Consider the following 18,546-nt stretch of genomic DNA (forward strand, 5'->3'; position numbering starts at 1 on the left):
GTGCTGACTACAAGACAACCCTGAACAAGGCCCTCCAGCAAAGCACCTACCCCGTACCCGTAGTACAGCACCTCCTGCACTCCCTGGGCCGGGGGACTATATTCGCTAAATTAGATCTGGCCCAGGCCTATCAGCAACTGCCCATCAACAAGTCAACCGCAGAAGCGCAAACCATTGTCACACACCAAGGTGCTTTTAAATGCACGCAGTTGCAGTTCGGAGTCAGCATCATCCCCGGCCTGTTCCAGAGCATTATGGAATGGCTACTGCACAATATTCCAGGGGTGATCCCATATTTTGACGACATAATCATATCGGCCAAAAGCAGGGGACAATTGATAAAGAGACTGAGGGCAGTATTGGGCAGATTCCAGGAAGCTGGACTCAAATTAAAAAGAAATAAGTGCCACCTAGCCATTCCCCAGGTGGAATTCTTGGGCTTCCTGATAGACACAACCGGCATCCAGCCCATGACTTGGAAATTGAAGGCAACACAGGGGGTCCCCACCCCACACAACAAAATGGAACTGCATGCTTTCCTGGGGTTACTCAAGTTCTACAATATTTTCTTACCACAGAAGGCGATCATCGCAAAACCATTCTATAGACTACTACACAAAACATCCACCTTGGCCTGGGGGCAACACAAGACCAATGCCTTCAAAAAGATTAAAAGCCTCCTGATATCCAACAGCGTCCTCATACAATACAGTGAGATGCTGCCATTGTTACTCACATGAGACACCTCCCCCTATGGAATTGGAGCAGTCCTCAGCCACTGACTACCCAACGGGACAGAAGCCCCCATAGCATACTACTCAAAGACACTATCCAAAACACAAAGTAACTATAGCCAAATCGACAAGAAGGTGCTTGCCACAGTTGCAGGAATCAAGCGTTTCCATGAATACCTGTACGGGAGACAATTCGGCCTAATCACTGACTGCAAGCCCTTGCTGGGTATCCTCACCAGTGACAAACCCACACCAAACATCTTATCACCCAGGGTTAGTGTTAGGGTTCCTGGCTGCATACAGCTACCGCATAATCCACAAGCCAGGAAAAGACATCTCCCACACTGACACCCTGAGCTGTTGTCCCCTTCCAGACCTAGCGAAGACCCAGTGCCATCCATCACAGTACTACTCATGGAGGAGATACTGCCTGGACTGATGACATCCACAGAAATCGCGAGACTCACAGCCTGCGACAAAATCATGGCACAGATTTCAAACTGGGTGTGGAGGGGATGGCCAGAAGCAGTAAAAGGGGAGGAATACACATGATATAGAAACAGACAGGCTGAGCTGTCAGTACTAAAGGGCTACATACTGTGGGATACATACAGTATCCCCCCCCCACTCAGGAACAGAATACTGTCACTGCTAGTGAGGGCCACCCAAAAATAGTCCGGATGAAAGCCCTGCCCAGAAGCTACATGTGGTGACCAGGGCTGGACAAAGAGATAGAAACCTGGGTCGCTACCTGCTCTCCCTGCCAAGAAACCAGGCCACCACCACCCCGGCAGCGAGCCCCAGAAAATGGGAGATGCCCATAGCCCCTTGGGCCTGAGTACACATTGACTTCGCAGGGCCCTGTCAGGGGAAAACCTTCCTCATAGTCGTTGACGCATACTCTAAGTGGTTGGAAGTAATATTAATGAAATCCACCACATCAGAGGCTACCATAAGAGCCCTCCAATGACTATTCTTCACCCACAGGTTGCCAGATGTCCTCATCTCTGACAACAGGCTGCAGTTCACCTTGCAGCCGTTCAAAGTATTCCTGCCCAGATTGGGGATCAGACACGCACTATCCACACCTGTGCATCCAGCGATGAATGGGCAAGTGGAGAGAATGGTCCAGACGACCAAAGAAACACTCAAGCAGATGAGCTGAGGGGACTGGCAGGAAAGGATTGACAAAATGCTTTTGGCCCAACACATCACACCTCACGCAACAACACACTGTAGCCCTGCAGAACTGCTAATGGGCCGAAGGCTACGATCAACACTTGACTAAGTCTACCCCAACTACAACATAGAGACACCCCTCGATTCCATGGGGAAATGCAGGCAATTCACCACAGGGGACCCAGTCTACGCCCACAATTATACAGGGGAACCCACATGGGTACCAGCCAGGGTAACCAGGATTACAGGACCCTGATCGTACAGGGTAGAAACCAAAGAAGGAAGACTGTGGGAGAGACACATTGATCAGATCAGAAGCCGGGTCCCTTACAGAGACAACCAGTCAGACACCCAACAGGCTCCAGAAGAACAGTCCTTGACGCAGGCCCTACCCACAGAACTCAGAAAGAAAACTGACCACTTAGCCTCAAACCCGGACAGAATGCGGGAACACTTATCTTGCAAAGAGGAGGTCCTGCAGTGTACTTCTGAGGCCTCCAGTTCAACAGTCCCTGCACCACCACAACTGGACTTCAAGACTGTTCTGCAGGCAGGGACCAGAGCAGTGGTGAACCTGTCCACTCGGGTCGCTGTCCCAGGAACCAGTGAGGTGCGCAGGTCTGGTCACACCCATTGAAGTCCCACCTACCTACGTGACTACATACGGTAGGCTGGTGTTGATTGGAAGAAGATTAACTAGGAGGGGAGGGGTGTTATGTATTACCAAATATGGCCAGAGAGTGGAGTCAGCTAACAGACTCCACTCATTGGTCCAGCTACTGGCTGGAGAAATAAAGCCCTGTCAGTGGCTGAAGCTTTGGACAGCGCCTGCTACAAAAGCAGGCGCCTGCCACGGCTGAGCAGCTTTTTTTCACTTACACTCAAATAAAGAAACCTCTACCTGTTTCTGCTGTGTCCTGCCTCTTATTCCCTCAGACCCATCTAACACCAGGTACTCAGCACCTGGCTTGCAATTAATTAATGTTGCAGCATCTCATGGTCACGTGATCATCATTCATGAGGCTTCTTTGCCTGCTTCCTACAATCACAGTCAAAGGGAAAACTGGCAGGAGATCACAAATTGCAGGCCTTTCTTATCTAAAGACCCACAGTGATTCACTTAATGATGGCAACCAGAACTGCCAGAATTTCCATTGTAGTCACACGATATCATGCTTTATAGCTGCAACACTTAGCAATGGAAATTCCAGGCTCAGCCACCATTGTTAAGTGAACCCTGCCTGTATTTGTTGAAAACATTTCTAGCCCAACCACTAATTAGAGTTTCTTTTGGCTGGTAACAATCCACAAAAACCAATTGAAATGAAGCAAAAGTGCTGCTTCTCCTCCAGGAAAAGGGTAGCACACGCGCACACACTCAAATTATAATATCCAAGCAGTTATATACTTGAGAAGACACACTTTAATATTAGGGAAAACTAATACCACTGAATGCCACTGTTAAACAGGAAAGAAAATTGAGGTCCCTCCTAAAAATGTGATATTCAACCTTTACTTTCCAAGGGCTGCTATTTTAAAAGCCAAAATTAAGATCAAGTGTGTCCAACCTGTAGCCTGCAAGCTGCGTGCAGTCCTAGACACACAGTGATGCAGCCCCACAAGATTGTAAACTTTTAACATTGTATGATTTTAAGCAATACTTACTGTATTATATATTTTATATGTAGCCCAAGACAATTCTTCTTCACTTAAAGTAGCCCAGACAGACCAAAAGCTGGAACAGACCCAAGCTTGAATTGTGTTGACCTGGCTTCTCATTTCTGTTGCAGGAAAACAGTATGTGAATCTCACAGAAACTGGAAAGCTGATGTTGGTTGGTTTTAAGGAGCACATGTCTGGATCTTATATGTGCACACTTTCTTACAGAGTTTTTCGAAATGACATGCAAGCAGAAGAAGAAAGATTCAAGACCTATAAATTTATGATTTATGGTAAGCCCTATTCTAGGCTATGCCGAGTTGCTCCTCATTAAGTTAGGAATTCAGCTTTAGATCCATTTTTTTTTTAAAAAAAATTTTTTTTAAAGTTTGGATTTTCAAAACATCCAATCCATTTTTCACCTCAAATTTCCTAAAGAAACAATTTAAAACAAAATATTCCATCAAACATATTGTAGAATTTTAATTGTATGAAAATTAATAAACTTTGTTGGAAAATAAAAGATTCACATGAAAATATAATTAATTTCACAAATACACTAATAAAAGTGTTATCATTTGCCTTCTGCTTTTCTGCACTAGAAAAGATGTGCGGGCAATATTTATTTCTATTATGAGTTGGAAAATAGTTTGGGGGCAAATTAAGAGGTTGGTTGCTATGAAAATATAGACTTCAGGCAAAAAAATTAGTAGGAAGTACTTCCTCCAGCCCACTCACAAAGTTTCAGGGCCAACTCAACATGATGGAAATATCTCCCAGTGTTTTTTCTTATTCTTGTTTTTTAACCATATTATGTCCATATAAGAGTCTGAATTTGACTGGAACAATTGTATCAGAGAAAGAGGTGCTTAATTTTTTCCCTGTGGGCCACTCGTCTAATCAAACAAATCCCTTCCCTGTAATATTTTTTCAAATGCCTATGCATTTTTTCCATTATAATGTGTAAATAGCTAAAGAACAAATAACAGAACAAATGTTCCACAATATTGAAAAGTTCTTTTCCTCTATCTAACCTTTTCATAATTGTTCTGATCTAAATTTTTTTTAAAAAAATCTTCCTCTTCTGTTTCTTTTCCAAGGTCAAAAACTATTTTAGGATGTCTTGTTTACCCTTCAAATGCATACAGCAGTCTGCACAGAAGGGGAGATGGACAACATAGAACCGTCATGCCGCTAGATGGCACCCACTACCCTCCAAATAAAAATGCCCCAGATTTGAACAGCCAAATCTTACAATATTTTTTCATGTGAAATTACTATTTTGGGTTTCTTAATTTTTAAATTTAAAAATTGTGTATGAACATGAGATACTTCTTTGATAAAACATTATGAATCCATTATAATGTTGCCTGTATTTACATGATATCCTATATTTACATGATAACCTACATTTCTTAAATGGTTAACAGAACCCAATTCCCGTAATCCCACAGCATGTAAGATCCCATTAAATATGATAGCCTGATTAGCACAATGCTAAGAAAATGAAACTCTATGTACTGTGGTTTTCCAAAAAATATATCAATCCCATTTTCATCAAGTATCGCATTTTGCCTGATTCCAAACAGTTTATGCTACTTTATATGGTACTAAAAACACATAAGCGATTATATATTATGTATTAAAGACATGATAATCTCTTCAGTTGTTCCATACTGATAAACCTCCATTAACTCAAACCTTCTGCAGATTTTTAGTTGATCCCTGCATCTTTGCCTTTTAAAGCAGCTTGAGCTGCAGATCACACAAGGCAGGTTTTTTTTAGTTCATACTGGGATACAGAGGAGGGGGGGGAGAGAGAGAGAATATTATTATTTTATTATGTTATATTACGTTACGTTACATTATGTCTATATCAATCAATCAAAAGCCAGAGCTAGATCTTTAGGCTGAATTAGTGTTTCTCAACCTCATCAGTTTTAAGATATTGGACTTCAACCCTCAGAATTCTCCACCCATAATTATATCTTTCCTGACATGCCTGTTAGATTTAGATTTTAGATTTCTTTATTGTGACATCTATATGCTAGCTTGAGTATCCTCTGGTTCACGCATATTTAAGTAGCAGGCAGAACTACATACATATACACAGACATTATGAAGATATTATTTTTTCCATCCTTCTTGAGAAACTATAAGAAAAACAAAATAAACCACACTATTGAAATGACTATCCCAAAGTAGCATATTTGTGGACTTGATCTCATCAGTTTGTCTAGATGGTAGATACTTCAAAAGGACACTTTCTTAAGGAGAATGCTCCAGATTTTTATTCCATATTGAATTTCTAATGCAGATAGATAATAAACTAAGAATTATGAAGAGCAACAATATATTACTTTCCCTGCCACTTACATTCTATTTTTTCCTTTTCCCATTTTTTGAAGCATATCGAGAACCAGACTATACTTATCGTATATCTGTTCACTTTACAACCAAAGAATGCAAACTAGCAGCTAATAAACGATTCTTTGAAGAACTGCAGAAAATCTTGAATAATCTGGTTGCTAATCTGAAATGCCACATTATTGATTCATCATACAGATGTTTTTCTGTTAAGCGACCCAAACATGGATTAGTAGATGAACTATTCATTGTTTTTCAAGGTAATGTAAAAGTGATACTTTTTCTCCATCATAGTTTTTACTGTACCTGGACAACCTATGTGGAGCTGGATTGTGGAAAAAGAGTCCCTATTCAATATAACTATGTTTTCAGTGCTTTTCTTGTTGATGGTACAATTTCATCAAATCATAGTCCCTTTAATTTGGATCAGCATTCTTGCAAACATCAGATTTTATCCATTTGATACAGGCATAGCTGCTCTCATTTTGTTTCTGAAGTGTTAGTTCCAAGACTGTGTCACTCCAAAATATATTCTCCTGAATTCAGTCACAAGAGGTTTGCTATGAGTAATCCATAGAAAACTGTCCCCAAAAATATTGCAGGCTAATTATTATCATCAGAACTTCTGCTGTATTTTGAGAGAGGAGCGCTGTCACAGGCTAAATATTTTTCATCAGCAAAATCATCTATACATCTATTGAAAGTTCAGCTAAAAGATGGAATCTGTTGCACTGCTGAGATGAAGTGATGGTATGACTAATCTTCACCCTGAGTGGAGTATATATCTTAAATTAATTGCAATTTGGGGGCCATAGAAAAATTGGGAAATATTTCCTCAGGAAACTTTGACAGCCAGTATGAAAATACTTCCTTCAGCTGTTTAGTCAGATAAAGCGGGATTCAGACAGCTGTTCTTTTCCCACTTTCACCTGCTTTCACTGTAACAATTGGTTTTAGATATTTTGGCCTGGGTAACTCAAAGATGGAGCTGGATTACAAGTTATGTCTCTTTTGGATTAATTGTTCTTCCTGGGAACAGATCTACATAAGGCACAGTTGTTATAGCCCAGGAAGAAATAGCCTTTGCGGCTGAAATCATAAATTCATACAATTGTGAGTCCCATTGCAACTCCCAGAGTTGAATTCTTTATTATATTTAGGCACAATTCATAGAGAACAATATTTTTACCTGCAAATGTTTGTTTCTTTTTGTCACTTAGTAAATCCATTTGCCCCTGGCTGGGAGGTTAGTTGCCGTCAAATTACCACTGACTGTGAAGATATTACCAACAGCCATGTATATAAGGTTAGAGATTTTTTTTCAGTTTTTTTCACACTGGCATGTTTCTGGATACTAAAAGTACCAAATAGTTTAGAAGGTGTAAATTGCAGGTTGTGATTGCAAGAACCTATCACAGGGGCCCTGGAATTTCCCTGCAGATTTAACTATTTAACTTTAGAAGCAAAAGGCAGAATTCAGTGGTGGGAGTAGAAAGAGGGTATCAAAGCATAGACACCTTTGAAACCTCAACAATAAAGATAGGTAACTATCAACTGCCACCAATTAAAAAGAGAAAAAAATTAACCCTATCCCATTCAGTGACACTGATGCATCAACACAAGTGCCCTGCATCCCTTAGAGTCTGAAAATTAAAATAAAATTAAGTCATCCTGAATCAGATAAGCTGTGTTCCTGCCAAAATAGATAGATAATTAAAAAGTATATACACAATGAAATGTCACAATCACTTTCTTCAATGTTACTAAATTAGATTGAGGATCAGATTGTAGGTCATTTTTCTACAAGAAAACTCAACCTGAGATCAGAAAGTCCATTCTTTCATTGGTTGTTTTCTTTTTTTTAATGAAAAATTTTATTGGTTTTTATAAACAAACAAAACATAAAAACATCAAGCTGTCTTCCAAAGATGTACATACAGTGTGCCGGTTGGTTTACAAATTGTTTTGTGCTTCCATTTTGTAGTCTTCAATTACAATTACATTACATATAGTCTCATATTGTCAATCAAAAATTAAATACCTTAGTATCATTATTAATCAATCATTTGACTATACTTTTATTCATTCATGTTTTACAAGATAACCATAATTTACTTAATTTATTTTATAACAGTTCATATTATCATCCCAAATCTATCTTGAAATCATTTTGTAGTTATACTAAGAAAGTACATCTTTATATATTTATTGTTTTCTAGAAATCTACATATTTCGTTACTGTACTTTGTTATCTAACCATTGATAGAAAAGATCCCAAATTTTATAAAATTGTTTATCCTCTTGTTCTCTAATTTCAAATGTCAATCTATTCATTTCAACACATTCCAATATTTTCTTAATGATTTCCTCCTGTGATGGTATCTTTTCATTTTTCCAGTTTTTAGCAAATACTATCCTAGCTGCTGTTAATACATTTACAATCAGGTATTTCAAGTCTTTACTATATATTTCAGGTAAAATTCCCAATAAAAATATCCCTGGTTTCAAGTCTATATGTTTTTTCATCATTTTTTCCAACCACATGTGGATTTTAGTCCAGTATTTTTTAGCATCCGCAGAGTCCACCACATATGGTAAAATGAACCAGGTGTCTGGTGACATTTCCAACATTTTTCGGATTTATTCTTGAACATTCTTGCTATTTTTGTCGAGGGAAAATGCCATCTGTAAAACATCTTATACAAATTTTCTTTATATGCTGTTGACATTGTCATTTTATAATTTTGAGACCACAATTTTTGCCATTTCTCTAAATCAATCCCATATCCAAAATTCTTCCCCCAAGCAATCATAGTTTCTTTAACTTGTTCTTCTTCTAGTTTAATTTCTAATAGATATCCATACAATTTTTTAATCACCTTTTCATAAGTACCTGTCAAAATCTTATCTAAGTCAGTCAATTTATCATAGAAATCTTTTGTGTTAGAATCTTTATCATACCTTGAATGTATTTGCGCATATGAAAACCAATTCATCTTTATTCCTTGTTCCTCTAGTTTTTGCATAGATTTAAGTTCACCCTTTTCATTCAGTATTTCACCATATTTAACTGTTTGTTCCTTTTTGTATATTATAGGATACGAGAATGCTTCAATAGTTGATAACCAAACTGGAATTTTCAAATAACATTGTCTTTTAACCTTCTCCCAGTTTAACCACAGAGACTCCCATATATAATGTCTTTTAAAATACCCCTGTGTTTTAGTTCCTTTGTACCATAAAAAAGCATGCCACCCCAACAACAGATCATGTCCTTCTAATGTCAACAATCTAGCATTTCTTAGTGCTATCCATTCCTTAACCCACATCAGATTTGTAGCTTGGTACTACAATTCCCAATTAGGCAAACCAAATCCTCCTCTAATTCTAGCAACTTGCAAAAGTTTTAACTTTATTCTCGCTTTCTTACCTTGCCATATATATTTCAACACAATTTTATTTAAATCTTCAAAGTAGTCTTTTCCAAGCCTAATTGGAATTGTTTGAAACAAATATAAAATTCTGGGTAATATATTCATCTTGATTGTTGAGATTCTCCCTATTAGTGAGAGTTGTAAGTTTTCCCATTTCGCCAAATCTAGCGCTATCTGCTGATTAGGTTTAATATAATCATTCTCTTTTAATGTACTACATCTTGCTGTCAAATATATCCCCAAGTACTTGATCTTATTCGTGACTTGAATTTTCAATAAATCTGCCAGTTCTTCCTTTTGTCTTAGTAGCATATTCTTTGTCAAAATCTTTGTCTTATCTTTATTTTCAAACCAGCCACCTTTCTGTATGTCTCTATCTTCTTTATCAATTTTGATGCTGTTTCTAAAGGGTCTTCTAAGATAAAAACCAGATCCTCTGCAAATTCTTGCAGCTTAAATTCTTCCTTTTTGATTTTCATTCCTTTTATATTCTTTTCATCTCTAATATTTCTGTTTAATACTTCCAAAGTTAACGCAAACAACAAAGGTGATAGTGTCTTGTTCCTTTTCTTATATTAATAGGGTCTGTCAGCTCTCCCTCTATTATTACCTTTGCCATTTGCTTATAGTATATAGCTCCTATTGCTTGGATGAATTTTCTAGCAAAACCCATCTGTTCCAACAGTAATAACATGAATCGCCAATTCACATTGTCAAATGCCTTGGATCTAGAAATATCAGAGCCATTTGTTTTTCAGGATGTGCCTCGTAGTATTCCAAAGTGTCCAAGATTACTCTCATATTGTCTTAAATTTGTCTCTTTGGCAGAAATCCATTTTGATCAGGATGGATAAAATTATTTAAATATTTTTTTAGTCTTTCTGCCAAAATTGAAGCAAAGATTTTGTAATCTGCATTTAGTAAAGAAATGGGTCTATGGTTCTTAATTTGTAATGGGTCGGCCTCCTCTTTAGGAATAAGTGTAATATAGGCTTCTGACCATGATTGAGGTATCTTCTTCTTTAACATAACTTCATTCATAACTTCTAGCAATGGAAGATTCAACGATTCTTGTAATATTTTATAAAAGTCTGCCGGAAGTCCATCTGGGCCTGGTGCCTTTCTGTTATTTTGCTTCTTGAGTGCTTCAGTTAACTCCATCATCATTATGTTGCTTTCTAACATTTTTTCAATCTCTTTAGGTATCTGAGGTAAATTAGCATTCTGTAAGTACTGCTTAATTCTTTCTTCATCAATATTCTCTTGCATATATAATTTCCCATAGAAGTCTCGAATGATTTCCTTCTTCTCTTTTCTACCATGGCAAACTTGGCCTTGGTCATCTATTAATTACAATATTTTCCTTGATTCTTTCTCTTTTCTCAATTTATATGCTAACTATTTACCTGGTTTGTTTGCGTCTTCAAAGTAGTTCTGTTTAGCACCTCTAATTTTCTGTGCTAATTCTTCTTTTTCTATTTGACCCATTTTGTGTTTAATTATATCCATTTTTAACTTGATGTCCTTTTTCTGTGGCATTTTCTGTAGCTCTTTTTCAAGTCTTTTATGTTCATCCTCTAGGGCCTTAGAGGCTAGCCTTTTCATAGTATTCCTTTTCCTTGTATAGTCTATTACAGGGTTGTCCAACCTTTCACCTTCCCTGGGCCACATTAGAAGATGAAAATTTGGTTTGGGCCACACATAAAATAAAATAACAGTAAAGATACCTGATCATCCAAAAAAACCATAGAAAACATAGTTAACATATTAAATTTATTTGGAAATGAAGTTAGTGAGATGTTTTTATTATTTATTATTAATTATTTATTAAAAATTATTTATTTTTTATCATGGTTTTTTTATCACGGTTTATCACGGTTTATTTTCTGGCCAAATTTTGCGGGGGAAGAAAGCTCGCCTGCCTCATGCCTACCTCTCCTCCTGCAAATGGCCTGGCTGGATGAGGCAGGACTGGAAGGCAGAAGCAGCAGCGACAGTGGGGGCAGAAGCAGCAGCGGCGGCGGGGTCAGAAGCAGCAGCAACAGTGGGGGCAGAAGCGGCGGCGGCAGGGGCAGAAACAGCGGCGGCGGCGGCAACAGCAGGAGGTGGCACTCTGATGGCGCCCACCTTTTCTGCTGCTGCTTGGTGTGGCACTCGCCTCACCCCGCCTCGCGCCTGCCTCTCCTCCTCCTCCTCGCTGGCTCTGGCACGAAGGTTGGGGTGGGCACTAGGCCGCATTACGAGGCGACCTGGGCCGCATGCGGCCTGCGGGTTGGACAAGCCTGGTCTATTATCAAGCCTCAAGCATATGCCTTCATTGTATCCCATACATTCTGAATTGATGTATCTTCTTTTTTATTTTCTCTAAAGAAAAAGGCCAATTCTTTCTCCATCCAATGTGTGAAGTCTTTTTCCTTTAAAATAGTATTATTTAACATTCATCTAGATCTTCTTTTTTGTCCTTTCCATTTAATTGTCATTGGATTGTGATCTGCCCAAGTACTTGTTTCAATATTTATTTCTTGAATGTTAGGTATTAATTCTGTTGACATCCATATCATATCTATTCTGGACCATGATAAGTGTCTATTTGAATAGAAAGTATATTGTTTAGTTTTAGCATTTCTTTCTCTATGTGTATCTTTTAAGTTTATTTCATCTACCATTTAAAAAAAAGATTTAGGGAGAGTCTTTGTTGTGGAGCGGCAGAGATACGAGGCAGACTCAGAGTGAATGGTTAGAAGCTTTATTCAATGAATAAAGAGTTGCTGCGGCTGCCGAGGCTAACAAGGCAGATCAGCTGGTGGCAACAGCTGATGCCGTTTGACAGCTCCTTTTATAGCCGGCTGTCAAACGGCATCAGCCAATGGGAGCGATCGGCACTTCCGCCAGAACTGCAGACCTGAGTGGGGATTGCCATCAGTTCTGTTGAATACCACACTCCTTTCCCCTGGCCAGGAGCATGCGTAGTCCTGTAAATAGGCTGGCCACCTGCACTGGTGGCTGGACCGCCTTAGTCCCGGAGAATGTTTGGCTTGGGCAGAGTCCTTCGCTCCCTGGATCACCCTGGAAGCTGCAGGGGTGCAAGCTCGATTGTCAGGAACCTTAGTCCGAGTGCCCAGCGGTGGTCCAGTAGGTTTCTTCACTTGGCTTGCTTCCGGCGCATCTTTTGGTTGGATGGGTAGACCGGGTCATTTGGTCGGGAGTCCATAGCATTCCCTGGGTAGACCGGATCGTCTGGTTGGGAACCTTCGGCGTTGGCTGGGTAGACTGGACCCTCAGTGTTTGCTGGGTAGACCGGACCCTCGGCGTTCTCTGGGTAGACAGGTCCCTCGGTGTTCGATGGGTAGACCAGTCTCTTGGCATTTGACAGGTAGACCAGTTCGCCTGGCTGGGGACCGTTGTCATTAGCTGGGTAGACTGGGTCACTTGGCTGGATGCGGGAGTCATCAGTAGTCCTTCTCCAATGCCTCCTCAGCTGGTCTACATGTCTGCGCCACATACAACCATCGTCCAGGAGGACCCTGTAGGATCTTGGCCCTGTAACTGATATAATCTGCCCTGGTACCCATAGCGGGTCCCCTGCATAATTCCTGGCATAGACCAGGTCATGCAGGGTGAATTCCCTGGTAAGGCTGTCTGAACCCAAGGGGGTGCCAGGGGTGTAATGGGGGTGCAACCTGTTCAAGGTGGTCCTAAGGCGCCTGCCCATTAGCAATTCTGCAGGTGACTTGTTAGCCGTGGTACAGGGGGTTGTATGCTGGGTCAGAAGGTATCTGGACAGTTGGAGTGCCAGTCTATCTGGCCAAACCTCGCCAATGCTTCTTTTACTGACCTAACTGCCCTCTCAGCCATCCCATTGCTTGCATGATGAAAAGGGGCTGTGAGGATATGCCTGATCCCCAGATTGGCTGCAAAAACCTCAAACTCATAAGAGGTGAACTGGGGGCCATTATTGGATACCAGGTTGTCAGGGAGGCCATGGGTGACAAACACTCTGGTCAGGGCTCTTGTGACAACCAGCATGATTGTGGAAGGAAGCAGAGCCAGGTCAATCCATTTAGAAAAAGAGTCCACTAAGACTAGGAAAGTTTGCCCATGCACTGGGCCTGCCAGGTCGATGTGTAGCCGAGACCAAGGAGCCCCAGCATCCTCCCACCGGGTAGGAGTGGCTGCAGGTGGGGCTGGCCTGGTAGCTTGGCATGGCTGGCATGAGCTTATACAGCTGGAGATCTGGGCATCCATGCCTGCCCACCACACATAGCTGCGGGCCAGGGCCTTCATCCTCACGATGCCCGGGTGGCCTTCGTGTAAGACCTTTAAGATTGGCTCTTGTAGTGTGGCAGGGATGACCACCCTTGTCCCCCACAACAAACAACCCTGTAGGAACGACAACTCTTGCCTGTGAATCTTGAATGGTAGAAATTCAGAAGTGTATTGAATTGCAGGCCACCCCCTTCCCACCCAGTCCAGGACTTGGGCAATTACCTTGTCCCTTTTGGAGTGAGTGGCAATGTCTTCAGCTGTAATAGGCAAGTTGAGTTTATTGACCTCAAAAATGGCATGTATGGGTGCGGGGTCTTCGACTGGCACTGGTAGGGGGCAACGACTGAGAGCATCTGCGTGGCACATGTTCTTTCCTGGACGATGCACTAGTTTGTATGAATAGGCAGCCAGGAACAGAATCCACCTGGTCATCCTTGGTGATAGGACCTGTGGGGTTTGCTTGTCCCCTGACAAAAGGCCTAAAAGTGGTTTATGGTCAGTTATAAGTTCAAAGTAGTGACCATAAATTCATGAAACTTTTTAACAGCAGCAACTGCAGCCAAAGCCTCTTTATCAATTTGGCTGTAGTTCCTGCAGCAGAGAAGGTTCTTAAGAAGAAGGCAATTGGTGCCTCAGAGCCATTAGGGAGCCTGTGGCTCGGAACTGCCCCAACACCAAAGGGACATCTGCTGCCAGGACTAGGGGCAGCTGCTGATTGAATTTGGATTAAAACTGCATTAGATGTGAGCAAGGACTTGACGGATTTGAAGGCATGAGCTTCTCTAGGTCCCCAATGCCAGGGGGATTGTTTATCTAAAAGCCTGTGCAGAGGTTCTGCTATAGATGCTTTATGTGGAAGGAATGCAGCATAGAAATTTAGAAGCCCTAAGAAGGCTTGGAGTTCAGTCTTGTTGGAAGGTGTGCCTCGTGGATAGCCCTGACTTTGGACTCAATTGGGTGAATACCAGAGGCATCAATTCTGTAGCCTAGAAAGTCCACTTGCTTAGTGGCGATGGTGCACTTCTCCCTCTTAAGTTTGAGGCAATGCTGCCTAAACCGCTCAAAGACTGATCTGACCCTCTGTATTAGTTGTGTCTTATCCATAGCTGAGACCAAAATGTCGTCAAAATAGGGGACTACACCTGGGAGACCTTGGAGAAGTCTCTCCATTAGGGATTCTTTGTTCGATGTTTTCTATTCTCTTTTCAATATTCTCTGATCTTGCTTGGATATTTTGAATTCCTTGCATAATCATCTGCAGAGTCACTTTTTCTTGTTCTTTTTCTTGCTTTAACATTATCTGTATTGAACGTTGTCCTCCAGATGGTGGAGAGGAAGAAGTAGAAGTTGAAGAGCCAGGAGCTGTAAATTTCCTACTCATTTTAGGCAATTCAAAATCTTCAGGTTCTTCTAAACCTTAATCCAATTGTGAAATAGCCAATTGTAGTTCAAAATAAAAATAGTAAAAAAAAAGAAGTCCAGTAATAATAATAAAAAAGGAAAAAGAAAAGAAAAAAAGATAGGTTCAGGTTCTTCGGGTTCTTGTATACCTTAATCCAGTCAAAAGTAACATTTTAAAAAGAGCTTAAAAAAAAGAAAAAAAGAAAAAAGAGAAAAAGGAAAAATTCTTCAGGTTCTTCAACACCTTAATCCAATTGAAAGGTCTCAAATAGAAAAAAGTGCATAAAAATAAACCAAAAAAGTAGATGAAAAAACAAAAATACCAGGAAAGGGGGAAAAAAAGTCTTTTAAGGCTTTCCCTTTAAAATAAAAAGCAAACGTAGAGGTTGGACTTCCAAAAAAAGAGAGAAAAACAAAGGCAAGCTCCAACAAAGCCAGAAACCCAAACAGTTATTACAAAAAAGGAGATAGAAAAAAAATGCAATAAAGCTGGTGAGGAGGGATAGCACAACTTAAGAAAAGTAAAAAGGTCACACTGCACTTTATTTAATTATCCAAGGCTCTTATTATAGCTCTCTTCTCTTCGCCTCTAGCCTAAAATATTACAAAATCAAAAAGGAGAAGAAAAAAAAATAGATAGATATGAACAAAAAAACCCGTCCATTTTCAAAATACAAGATCGTATATAAAAAATCCAGCAATGAGAAAAACAAAACAAAACATTACTTTGACAGTCCTGTTTAAAATCGCTGCTTAATCACTTCTGTCAAAACTTTTACAGATTCTTTCTTTCCCTTAGGGTGTCCTTTCAGATCTTAGGGTAAAAAAAAAAGTTCTCACCAAACCGGCACACTTTCTCTTTCTGCTCTCTTCCGTTTCGGAGCTGTCCCAACTTCAGCAGCTTTAATGGCTGCCTCTTTGCCGCTGGCAAAAAGAGCTTCTCCTGGATCTACCAGGGACTTTGCAGTATCCCTAGGATCGACAGGATGCGCTCTTCACTTTCACCGTCTCTTCGGGACGGTTTAGATCCAATTGGATCATCCAGGAGCAAAGATATTGGCAGCGATCTCAGACCTCTAAGATCGCATGCCATATCATTGCAACACCAACTCCACCCTCCCTTTCATTGGTTGTTTAATCAGCTTTTAGAATACTATCAGGATTTAATGCCACCTTGGCATAAAAGATATGCCACTGGGCCCCTGCCCTCTAAACTGAGAGGAAACTCATAATTTCTCTCATAAAAAATATATCAGATTATTCAATTCCATTTTGAAATGGTACCTGAGAGTAGCTGGAGGCCAAGACATTTAGCACCTTGAATCACAAAAATACCTCAATATCTATCTGAAATCAATGGAGGGATTTTATCAAATACAAAACTGCAGCAAAAGCATTATGTACCCTGGCAGCATTCCCTCATAAACAGAGACAACAAAGACCAGACAGGATTGACCTAGGAACTTACAGAAACATCAATACAAATTCTTACGGCATTTATTTTATCCACCTGGTTATTTTCTTGAGAGTGTGTTTCTGATGTATCCTTACAACTAGAGTCCATTGGAATAGGGTGTCCAATAAATTTAAATAAATAAAGGTTATAAAGTGGACTGCATAAGAAACAGCCTTTCCTCATGGAAATCTAGGAAGGGTGGGATTCACCACATGAACTCTTCCATTTAATTTACCTACAATGGGGCCTAGAAGATTCCCAGGCAGCTTACCCTTTGATTGGCCTTGCATTTCGTGAGCAAGATTTCAGGGCTCTGGGCATCAAGGTTTATTCCTATGATTTCATTTATTAATGTTCTTGTTTTGATGTTTTAGGCTCGAGGGCTCATTGAAAAGTTTTTCCGTGAACAATGGTACATCTTGAAACATGAGTTTGTGAACATCCCTGCAATCCATTACATAGATCACAGTTTCCAAGTCACTCGGCTAGACAGCTGTCGTCCAGGGTTTGGGAAAAATGACTTCATCCATAATGACTGTGCAAATTGCTGTGGTATTTATTTTATTCATGTGCTTATTTTCTCAAGGACTCTGATTTGATTTATCCTTACAACCAACTTACCATTTGCGATTGGCCATGGTTTACATTGCAGTGTTTAAATCCTCTTAGCTTGTTGATTAAATAAAGCAAGGACATTCATTTATTTTGAAAAAAACCCTTTTAGGAAAAAAATATTTTTACTGAATTTGATTTAGAGTTCAGGTTTTCTTTTCAGATTACCGCCATCTGCTAAAAGCTGCACAAAACCAAAAGAATTATATTAAATATAAATTACAGGTGTTTTCAAATATTGTTCTGGGTTATCAAAGGTTTTCTGCAATTTTGTTCAGTTTTATCACTAAGAAGATTATTCCACTGTATCAAGAGCCTTTTAAATCTTATTATTGGCTCTAGGCTACATGCTTTTTCTGCCCCCTCATCACCACCACCCTTGTGTCAGTCAAGCTGCTTATTTCCATTTGAATTCTTTGTGGAGACAGAAAAGTATGACTTGAAAAGTTCTGACCTCCAGATCTTACTATCTAGTCCAGTTGTCACTTTTTCTTCCTTTGGTTACCTTCCTTTGTGAGCTCAACTCACTGTGTATTTTAGCCTTTCTATTTTCCTGCCAATATCAGCTACCCCCTAGTAGTTTTCCTTTGTGATTATACCCAGTTTCTGTGTCCTGTGAATGTCCTTTGAAAGTTCTCCATATATCCCAGATGGTTTTCTGAGCTCTTTTCCCACCACCATCTTTATTTTTTTTTTCTTATTGAAATTATGTGCAATTGTACTTCCAGTACAGCTAAAGGGAGGAGGAGGAGGAGGAAGCGGTGGTGATGGTAGTGGAGCTCAATTATAGCATCAAAAACTTTGGGTATCATTATTTTGTCAAGTTCTAATCTCTGGTGTTTCTCTTGATTGAGGGATTCTCTTTGTTTAGCCCTCTCTACTCAATTTCAGAAGAATTCCTTATTTTTATCAAATCATTTTGTACTCGGTCTTTTAATTTTATATGTTCCTTCATCACCTCTATTGCATTTGCACCTACCTATTCTATGTATACACTCATTCTCTCATCTTCACTTTAGTAGCCATCATTTTCACATGCAGTAGAACCATGACCAAATTGGGTTCCAACCAAAAAAATCCACAAAATGTTTGAATCTGGTTATGAACACATACTCAGGTGGCAATCAAACATGACCCCTGATCCAGAAATTCCTGAAGATGAAACATTAGAAGATGAAGAAATTGCCAAAGTTATGGAATGAATTATGGTCATGACCAGAGGTTCTATGTAGTTTTCCCCATCTGCAGCCTTTTATTTTAAGATGTAGACATAAAACTATAGAGAATCACAGAAACTGGATTTACATTATTATGCCAGTGACATATAAAATATCTTAGTTCTAAATTTTGTAAATAAAATTATAGTGTTACTAATAAGGCAGTTCAGGTATCTGCTAAAAACCCAGAGACTCTGAGGTTTAGTCTCACCATAGGTACA

The 18,546-nt window shown here is 39.9% G+C and overlaps 1 protein-coding gene across 2 annotated transcripts in view; it reads left to right on the forward strand.

Moving 5' to 3' along the window:
* The window catches only part of ZPBP2 (zona pellucida binding protein 2), a 30,928-nt gene that overhangs the window by 10,153 nt on the left and 2,229 nt on the right, over nucleotides 1-18,546 (forward strand). For both annotated transcript variants that reach the window (XM_087918419.1, XM_087918420.1), the window contains exons 4-7: nucleotides 3,704-3,865; nucleotides 5,981-6,199; nucleotides 7,160-7,245; nucleotides 16,871-17,048. In XM_087918419.1, the coding sequence (XP_087774545.1) occupies nucleotides 3,704-3,865; nucleotides 5,981-6,199; nucleotides 7,160-7,245; nucleotides 16,871-17,048 (645 nt within the window). The remainder of the gene's footprint in view (nucleotides 1-3,703; nucleotides 3,866-5,980; nucleotides 6,200-7,159; nucleotides 7,246-16,870; nucleotides 17,049-18,546) is intronic.

The sequence above is a fragment of the Pseudonaja textilis genome, chromosome Z, assembly GCF_049901715.1.
Source record: "Pseudonaja textilis isolate UNSWEBS1 chromosome Z, rPseTex1.2, whole genome shotgun sequence".
Taxonomy (NCBI): domain Eukaryota; kingdom Metazoa; phylum Chordata; class Lepidosauria; order Squamata; family Elapidae; genus Pseudonaja; species Pseudonaja textilis.